Raw genomic sequence first — 10,479 nt, 5'->3', positions numbered from 1 at the left:
CATGAACCAACCTACGCATAGACTCCGTCCAACCTCCAGTTGCATTACCCCATGGTTCTTTTCCATGATAGCAAATATAGCCAACCGTGCTCCGGTATCCACCTATATCTCACAGGTGATAGGAAATCACCCGACTTCTTCTGGTCTAAGCATGGCTAAGCATATATTCGATCCTGGACCTACATAGGGTTAAAGGTATATTTATCTAGACAACATAGTTCTATGCATCAAGTGTTTCCAATTCAACTCTTATAACCTAATGCATCAAACATAAAGGACTCAAGTGATATTTTGTAAAACATGGGAGGCTTAAAATACTCTAGGGCTTGCCTTTGATAAAAGAAGTTGTCCTATGGTCTAGGCACTCGGGTAAGTCTTCAAGAGTTTGCTCCTCTCCTTCTAGAGCTATGGCCTGAGGTGCCTCCTGTTGTTCCTCTGGCTCTTCTTCAAACTCCAACAGGGTTATCCCTTCAGACGATCCTATATGCATGAGCAGGAAATAAGATATCATGGATGCATATAAATGGCATGTATAATATGATATGATGTGATGAATACATCCTCATAAGTGTTCTTAGCACCATTGCATTAAAGTGATAACAAGTTACATTTTCTTTTACTGAGTAGGTGCATATCTCTTCTCTAGTAACTTAAACAAACACTTATGTAAATCATTTTCTAGATTACAAGATAGCAGCCAATTGTTTTGACCATAAATGGAGTTATATACATCAAAATAATATGGTTATGGACATTATGGAAAGCTTATGAAATTGTCTACAACTTTATTTTAATCATCTTAATGTGATTCAACAGTTATCTAGGTCAAACAATTCAATCTTTTAGATCTATCCAGAGAGCAAGTATTTCTAACATCAGACTTCTAATAGCTATAATTCTCAAACCACAAGGCCTATGACTATTAAAATTTAACACAAGGTAGATAAGTAAGTTATCTACAACTTTTTTATTAACCATATTTACAGAAAAGATCATTATCATCATGAAATTATCACCACAATAGAAAGTACACATGTAGTCATCTAGTTGAATTATAAAAGCAATAATGAACTAGTTGCCTATAGACAAATACTTCTACGCCTCACTAATAGTATCAATAGATTATATGCATCACACACACCATAGAAAACATCATGGTTAAGCCTAACTAATTTATTTATATTCATTTATTAATTTCCTTAGATAATAAAGGTGATTTATAGAGTAAATATTTCCAGTGCTCAATATTCTGAGAAAATTACAGTAGGCTACACATGACCCTAATAGTCTACTGTACAAATTTCATGCCACTTGGACAAGTATAGCTACCTTTACAAAAATGACAAGTTACATATGCTTATCTTAGCAAAAATAGTTTAGCATAGTAAAAAGTGTCAAACAATAGATTTAATATTTTTCTTACTTTTCTCGTATCATGAAATACTGTGTAATAATTTGCATGATCATATGTTATGTATTTTTACCCCAATTAATTTTACTAGAATCTAGCAATTAATTAAGATTAAATAGGAAGACCATATTACAAGTATGTTTACTGTAGGTTTAATATTTTCCCTAGCTAGAGCATGTCAACACAAGACCAGCAAAATTAGAATCACAATTTTATCACCTTCCGAGCTCAAGTTATGCAATTCACAAGATAGAAACTATTTTAAAAGCACTTATCTTGCTGAATTTAATTCTCCCAGAAAATACCCTAAATGGTATATTTCATATTTTTATCAGATAGTACACTTCAAGATGAATCCAACAAAATTTGGTGCACCCCATTTGGATACTCCTAGCTCTAGATATAATTTTTGCAAGTTAGCAACAAAATCTGTGAAATAAATAAAGAAAATCAAATTTACTCGGGCGCTACAGTTAGGTGCACCCGGTTTATACACCCACGGTGGCTGACAGCGGGGGGCCATAGGTCAACCCAGCCCACGCGCCAATGAGACCGAGGTAGAGGCGGTGGTTGACCAGCAAAAAGCTCGCCGATGGTGAGGTCACCGGTGGTAGCGTCACCCCCGACGTGTTCCCTAACCCATTCCACATCTACGGGTGCCCTTGGTTGGCTTAGAGGCTCACCGGAGCTAGCTCGATGGCAGCCATGGTGGGCAACGACACTGCGCTTTGGTGGGCTCGTCGTTTTCGGTGGCGGCAAGCCAAGGCGAGCACTATTGCGGCTTCAGGGCTACCTAGTGAAGACCTAGGGTTAGGTGAGGGCGATGGTGGAACGGCGATGAAGCTTGGCTACATGCATGGCATGGCTGTGGTGAGAGCACGGCGGTGAGCAGCCGCCTTCCGGCATCGGTGTGTCAGTGTTGGCTCGACGGCCAACGGCATGAGCTAGACATGACCCTAGGCTAACCCTAACAAGAGAAAAGCATGAGCGAGATAGCTCGTTGGAGCACGGCCACAGCGAGCACAAGCTGGTGGTGCTCCGGCGAGGACGCGGCTATGGTGAACTCGCCCTTAGGCGTTTACCTTGGCTGGGGTTAAGGCAATGGGTGGTCGGCGAGGTGGAGGAGGTGATGGCCGAGCGGTGTGCACAAGCAATCGGACAGTGGCACGGTGGCGGCAGTGAGTGAGCTCGACTGAGGTGTGGCGGTGACGGCGACACTGCAGTTCTGCTTTGGTGAGCGTGAGAGCGAGAGAGAGGAAGAGAGTGAGGGCGCAATTGAGTGGAAATGGAAGCAGCCGGCTCACTCTCCCTCTTGACAAGGCGACGCGTGGGCAGGCAAGAGGTGACACGTGGCGCACGACGTCTGAGCCGGTCGACCATGACTGGTGCGTGTCTGGACGGTTTGAAAAGGCCATCAGGCCAACTGAAATGGCCCTATTCACTAACCTTTATCTCCTAATCTGTGGTGAATTTTTGAAAACTTCAGTAATACAAAGTGTAGAGCTACGTGAGTACTACAACTTTGCTATAATGATCATGGCCTAATTCAAGCTAGTTTTCAAATTATAGTGCTCCAAAGTGGGGTACTCTGAAATTGTAAACCGGTTTAGGACTGGACAAAATTTTCTAAGTTACAAACAATATTAAGTTGAAACTTGTGAGCTCTATTTGACTAAGTTAGGCACTGAATTAGATCATGGCCCTTAAATAAAGTTTGTTACTCATGACAAGAACTACAACTTTTATTTAGGTCACACAGCCATGCAAGCTCTCTAAACTACTGTTCAACTTTAGTCAAACTAGCATCATGAAAATGGCATTTCCATGTAAACCAACACTTAGGAGCAAAATTGGTTCATGTCATGAATACAAAAATTGTTCCATTTACCATCCTAGATGTGTATAAGGTGTTTTTATGACCTCACAACTATTTCATACATTGGTCATACATGATTAAAAGCATATGTAAGTATATAAGCAACATCACATGTGATAAAGAGAAGGTAAATGAAATGAAACTTCATATGCTCATGCTCATGAATGCTTGGATGATGCTTGTTCTCATGAAATGCAAATGCTAAATGCAATGCTTAACACTGGCGTGTTACACCCAATACCACTGTCGCATCTATCGTTAACCCGTCGGTGGTAGAAGTTTGAACTGTCGGTTTTAGTCCTAGGAGGCCTCGCTATCGTTCCAATCGATGGTTTAAGTATCACATTGTCGCTTCTATCGCTACAGTAGTAAAAGTGGCGACAGTGATAAATCAATCTATAGTAGTGCTTGTTGGGAAGTATAGAACATTCATTGCATATGACATGGACCGCATAAAGGTTCATGTCCTCCATGCTTGTGTCATCTGCTTTTGTAGATCAAGAGGGCATTTCCATATGAATAGACCTTACTATCTTCCTTATGTTCCTATTAACAGTAGTTAACAACTATTATAAACCATCAATATAACATGTATAAGGGCATAAATATAATCACCAACGAAGGTCTAGGGGTTTAAACTAACAAATTCCATGAGGTTTGGTGATTCTATATTTTCTGCAGGGTTTATCTAGAAAACCATCAAGGTGGACCTACATGTCATATTCTACAGCTAAATGGACACCAGAAGACTCTAGAAGACTCAAGAGGACTCCACGCCGAGGTAGAGAGGCAAAGACTGCCACTTGTAGGCCGCCTGGCCCCCTAGGCCCCTCCTTCGAATGTCAGTTCTCCACCGCCTCCTAAGTTGCATCTATGCCATCCTTTAAGTTGGTTTGATCCAAGGACTCATGTTGGATGCTCTAGCCTATATATACCAGCCCTTGCCACCCCCCGACATAACCCCATTCATCAAGTCATTTAAGAAGATAGAAACCCTAATCATCCTCAGAGCTCTACCATATTCTAGGGCATAGCTAGTTAGGCTAGGTCTACAGGGAGGCAAGCAGACTTTGCTTGGATTCCTGATCGTGTCAAGAGCGTGGTTTGATATAATCTTTGTACCCCCTCTTTTGTACCTCCATTATTTCTATATACTAGTTATAATTGTTATGACAATATTAGTATTCATCTTATTCATGTTCTTCATTATAATGTTCATCGTATATGCTTAGTATAGTTAGATTATCATCATGTTTATGCATAAGTTCATATAGTGCTCACTCTAAGGTACCATGGGTGAGTGGTCAACATTGTGTAAGCATGGTGCTTATACGTTGTTTACCTGTGGATACACCCTATGTTCTGGGTCATGTGGTAGATCGTGGATGTGACACTCCCATTGAGTCATTTGTAGTCCACTCCCCAAATATAGGCGCACGTAGGGTCCAGTTATGAAGGAAGAACAAGCTCTATTCTTAATCTTCCTTAGTAATATCCCTTATGTGTAGATATGAAGATGATCTTAGCAATGACTACTAGATATAATTGCACTAATCAATGTATGCTTTGACTTGTAATTAAGAATAACTTAGGAATTATTCCACTAATATTCTACCTGACCATGCTAATGCCATAGAAAGGAGTACTATGAGTGATTTATCATTATTATTAGTCAATACTTATTATATATCGTATTCTATGACTTACCCCTGTTATGAGTAGAACATTAGTTATGGTTTACTTCTCCATCAATAGTATAAGTTATCAATACATGTCCATGCTAGACCTTCCCTGTGGTAAAAATATAAATAACGATACCTGGAATACTCCCGAGTGAAGTGCTACAATGGTATAATTATCTATGCGCTGCAGATCCTTTTCATTCATATATATATTCTTCCTAGTCACATAAATTAATAAAGAACTACTTAGTATTATTCTAGTAGTAATGGTATGTAGTACCAACAAGCATCTCTGGCATCATCACTAGGGATGACAACCTAGTAAAGTAATGTTAGGAGATATAGGTTTATAATAGGTGGCTACTAAACAAGTGACAAGTTAATAAATACCAACAGTTCCCTTGTTCATGGAGTCATTAGGAGAGCAGTAAAGGTGCATTTCCTGCATTTTGTCGTCATGACAGTCTTTGTTTAGGTAGGAAGTTGTTTTCATTCTATGTATGTATAGGCCAATTTTGGCTTGTTAACTAAAGGAATGGTATGTTTAATATTATTAATTCTACTACTTTGTTCAGGTTATGGATCAGAGATGAATAAGAGGGGTTCCATGGTGCATTGGCTACCACTCCGAAGGATGCACTAATTATATTCATTTTGCCTTACAAGCAGGAGTGCCACATAGAAGGAGCACATCTATGTCATTTCGTTATGTAAGTCTATATACATTAGTACCTTTAGTATGCTCTATATACCGCTTGGATTAAGACATCAGTTGAGAAAGATATTATTGTAGCATCTATTGTTATTGTAAAAAGTACTCTTGTTTGTGAACAAGATTTATGGATGTAATGATTATATATCTGTATGCTTTCTGTTCATAAAGCTATTAAGGGCCCAGCTAAATTAGTAACTACTGTGAAACCGAATGAAATTATATCACCGTCAGATATAAGCGTCGTTCATTGTTTGTTATCACCACCGTCGCTATGCGTACGATGCACGCGGGGATCAAAAGTATATCACCGCCGAATCCTTAGTAACCCGACACCGACCATCAAAGGCGGATCGTGGTGCAAGGCGACGATGACCATGACCTTTGTACTGGCAGATCAAACGTTGAAGAGATGGTGGTGTTAACCTCTACACAGATGTCACGATCATTGAAGCGATAATGAACCTGTACCATTGACAGTTGGGTCGAAGTACAAGGCGACGGTGCTGGTGACCACTACACAGGTGGTTGATGTGCCCACATGACGGTTTTGATAGCCTCGACATAGGCGGACCATTTGCCAATACGGCGGTGTTAGTGTACATCCACAGTCGGGTCATGCTCCAATGCGAGGGATGTAAGGACCTAATCATGGATGGATCATAAGCCAATATGGTAGTGTTAGTGTACACCGTAGTCGGACCCAAATGCCGACGGTGAAGGTTATGACCATCACTGCCGATAGCTTACTACCGAGGCCAAAGTTAGACTACGATGGGGATTACGACGTGGCTGTGAATGGTCCGAGTGTAGTAGTGTGAGCACTTATTGCCTTTGATAGAAAGACCACTAGTGGTATGCAACTAATCAACAAAGACTCATCTATGATGCAATCAAAAATATTTGTTACCAAATTAGTTAGTCAAATCTATCCTGCATGCATACATAAAATCATGAAAGTCTGAAGAAAACATGCAATTCATATCTTCTCAGATCATTCAAAACCACTTCTCAAGAAAACAGGGAAGACCAAACCAACCACACACTAACCTATTTGTATACTTCCAATTAACAAAATTACTTATACTAACATTCATTTGGTACATCTGTACTAAATAAAACTATTATGTACCATATCACAAGAAAAGATATCCATATATTACAAGATTCGAAATGTTCATGATCATTTATGTTGCAGTAGCTCATCAAGACATTTGAATAGATAAATATATATCACATGTGTGAGATGAAGCATTGCAATCATTAGACTTCCCCAATGATGATGTAGTCAACTAATAGTAGCTAAACTAGATGTTGGTATCATTCTATCCTTTGTGCCTAGGAATGACTTCAGTGGTGGTATGGGCATGCATGACCACACATGTCACCCCCGTCAATGGCAACATACTTCGGTGCACATGGGTCTGCCTTGAAACCTCACCTCCACAACCAAACTAGATTGCACTAGTGTTTCTCTACCTTTTCTACTCTCAAGTTTGTGCTTTGCATAGGAAAATTGTTGGCGTTGGCAAGTTAACAATGTGTATATGGTGCTTATAGCAAATTTCTAGCACTAAATATTAATGCATTTAAGAAAAAAAGTCACACAAGTAGAGATATACTATATATATAGCTTGTATAATATTCTTTGACTTTGTTATCAATTTTGCCTTCATATCAAAGTCAATTGTCCAATTAATCAAAATTAGGACAAAAAGATTCACATGAGGCCTATAAATACCAGCCTTGGTGTTTGCCAATCTCCACAGCCCAACAACCCTCATTCTTAGCTCAAACTACCAATTGTTGCGTAGTACTCAACCACATGGATCCTAAGTTCAAGGGAGAGTGGAGTGCCTCCGAGATCAAGATGGTGAAATCTCTCATTGCAAGGGACAACGCCAATAACAATTATGCTGGTGATATGAACAAGAAACACAATCAAATTGTGGATGAGCTCCAGGCAATGTTCCCTAGCAAGGAGAAGCATCAGGTAACCAACTTGTACATTGATGTCATGGTGGAGATGGTGCAAACATTGCAGAGTGGCAACCAACATGTGGAAGCAAGTAGCAACCTCATGAATCAACCCTTTGGGGTGTTTTTGGGGGATCCATCCATGGGCAACATGGAATCATTTGATGGTTATCAAAGAGTGGAGATGTTCGGCACGAGGAGTGTGAAGGAGACTCCATGGAGGAAGCCAACTCCTCGGAAGGAGACCCAACACACTGGGAGGTTTTGGACTACAAACGAGCATAGGTTAGTTATTTGCTAGATCCTTAAACATCTCATACAGATTTTTAATGCTTGTCACATGAAGTTTTAGTACCCTTATTAAACATAGGTTATGAGGTATTACTATGATGAGGTGTTTATATAATATTTTTCATTTACTAATCGTGAATATATATGGAAATGGAATCTAAACTTATGTCTAATTAGTTCACTTCAAACTCTACCTCATTGTAGGCAATTCCTCCGTGGTCTACATGTGTACGGTCGCGGAAATTGGAAGAACATCTCTAGGCACTTTGTTACCACCAAGACCCCAGTGCAGGTTTCCAGCCATGCTCAAAAGTACTTCCTCAGGAAAGAAAATGGCACCAAGAAGCAGCGTTATAGCATCAATGACATTGGACTTCATGATTTTGAGCCCTTGTCACAGACAAATGCTTCTGTCTGGAAGGGCCCCGCCTTTGATGGAGGTGTCTACAGCACAAATCAGTACAGCTTTGGTGGACATCCTACTTCCATGAACAATGCCCAGGCTTGGTCACCATTCCTATACCACACTGGCCATGGAAGTAGCAGCAATAGCCAGATGGCCACCTTGGCTATTGGCCAGCAACAGGAGCAGATGGGAGCTAGTAATTCTTTAGTGGCTCCGACCATGGAGGCGGATGGGGGCCACATGGACTGGACTAGTGATAAGCTGGGAGATCTTCTTGATACTCAGTGGATGATGAATGCAGACATGAACTAGGTTTTATACACCATCTAGTATGCCAAGTTGCATGGTGGCCTATTAGTTCATCCTATATATGTGGGTTAAGCGTCATAGTATTCTCTTATGCTAGTGTGTGAGCAACTTCGTTGTCATGAAATATTGTGTGGTACTTTCAAATGTATGTGTCTTGTTTCATTGTGGCATTTTACTTAGTTTGGTGTATTGGCTATGTCAGAATCAATATTAGATTGAGCTTATTTATTTATTCTCAGCTATGCACTGGATTTTATTACTTACCCTATTTTATATTATTTCATTGTTTTAATGGTTGGTTGTGGGACTTATACTCTAATACATATTGATCACTTAGACATTAGACGGATTAGAGGAGTAGATGATGGAAATTTCATAGGCATATATCTATCACTAGAAGTGTCTTTATCTGATGGTTTCTAGAAGGATTTATTGATGCCTGGAAGGGGGATTGAATAGCCTAAATAAAAAGTTCTTGCAAAGCCACGACACTAGGCAAACCAGTTAGATAACAAGATGACCCTTATAAGTACTACTATAGCTATGATCCTGCAGCCTAGGATGAACAAACCCTACACAATTCTAGTATCAAAGATATCACTAAGCAAAGCAACTAGAATTGATAAACTGGCAAGATATGAACACTGGAGGAAAAAACTAATATATCTACACTATGAAATGAATAGCACAAAGTAAAGACAAGTGTAGAGTGAGCAAACCACACAAGAGGGTGACACAAGATATATCCCCATGGTTCGGCGACTTGTCGGTCACCTACATCCATGTTGAGGCAAGTGCAAGGATCATCGCTCCTCTACAACTTCAACAACCCCTCAAGATTAGCTCTGACGTGAGTGCTTTTGTATGAGTTGGTTAGATCACAAGGTACTCCAACAAGGCTCGTATCCACTAGAGTGGTTCTTCGCCCTGGTAGGGATGAACCTAATAGCCCCTCACAATCAATTTTCAGAGCACCTCACAATCTACAATTTAGTGCTTCATGGAGTTATAGCTTCTTCAAACCTTATAGGTGGCAGTAATCACCAAGAGTAATGAGAGTATTCGCAGCAAACACCGCCACATCGGCCACTAGATGATATCTCTCAAAGCAAATGCACTAGATCACTCACTCACAACAAATGTAATCTCTAGCAAACAAATGTGTGTGAAGAGAGGTTTCTTGAGCACCAATGAGTGTGGATGTCAGTTAGGAGTGCCAAGATAGCTTACAAACCCAGCCACATCATCTATTTATAAACCCACTTAAAAAACTAGTCGTTACCCACTTATTGGGCATTTTGTGACACCATCAGAAAGCTCCGATTGCCTCACCGGAGCTCTCCTACAGTCACTAACACATGTCAAAAATAATTATTGAGTGATCTAAGCTCTGGTGCTGAGGACTCCGATGACCACCCGACAATTTTAATCGGTTCATACGCCACGCGCGCACAAAAAAACACAATCTCTGGAACATAACTATGGTGAGCACTGTGCTGCTACACTGGAGCTTTTCGGTGCCCTTCTAAATCTAAGCAGTATCAGATTTGGGGCACCGTTACTCTAGGGTGAACCTCACCGGATAACACCAGTGCTGCCCTTTGAATTCTCTTGCATGCTACCTTATCACTAACCGTGTCAAAACCTAAGCTCTGGTGGTACAACTCCTGTGAGCACCAGAAGTTAAGGCTAGCTCAGCTAAAACAACAATGCTAGGGTAGTGATCTTACCTCCGGTGCTCGAGCTCCAGTGACCATCAAAGGGCTCCGGTGGACGATCGGATTGATCTAAAAACCAGGCACCCAAACTCTGGTG

General features: G+C 40.5%; 1 protein-coding gene across 1 annotated transcript; it reads left to right on the top strand.

Moving 5' to 3' along the window:
• Positions 1 to 7,506: 7,506 nt before the first annotated feature.
• Positions 7,507 to 8,667, top strand: LOC136527099 (transcription factor DIVARICATA-like). Its single transcript, XM_066519718.1, has 3 exons — positions 7,507 to 7,644; positions 7,726 to 7,943; positions 8,154 to 8,667. Exons 1-3 carry the CDS (start codon positions 7,507 to 7,509, stop codon positions 8,665 to 8,667), a joined length of 870 nt encoding a protein of 289 aa, XP_066375815.1.
• Positions 8,668 to 10,479: the final 1,812 nt, after the last annotated feature.

Source organism: Miscanthus floridulus, chromosome 19, assembly GCF_019320115.1.
Source record: "Miscanthus floridulus cultivar M001 chromosome 19, ASM1932011v1, whole genome shotgun sequence".
In the NCBI taxonomy this organism is placed as follows: Eukaryota; Viridiplantae; Streptophyta; class Magnoliopsida; order Poales; family Poaceae; genus Miscanthus; species Miscanthus floridulus.
The sequence above is the reverse complement of the archived record's forward strand: the minus strand, read 5'-3'. Positions and strand labels throughout refer to the sequence as shown.

Coding starts and splice junctions, on each gene's coding strand:
- LOC136527099 (XM_066519718.1), top strand. CDS start 7,507: ATGGATCCTAAGTTCAAGGGAGAGTGGAGTGCCTCCGAGATCAAGATG. Junction 7,645..7,725: donor AAATTGTGGATGAGCTCCAG/GCAATGTTCCCT, acceptor CAAACATTGCAG/AGTGGCAACCAACATGTGGA. Junction 7,944..8,153: donor TGGACTACAAACGAGCATAG/GTTAGTTATTTG, acceptor ACCTCATTGTAG/GCAATTCCTCCGTGGTCTAC.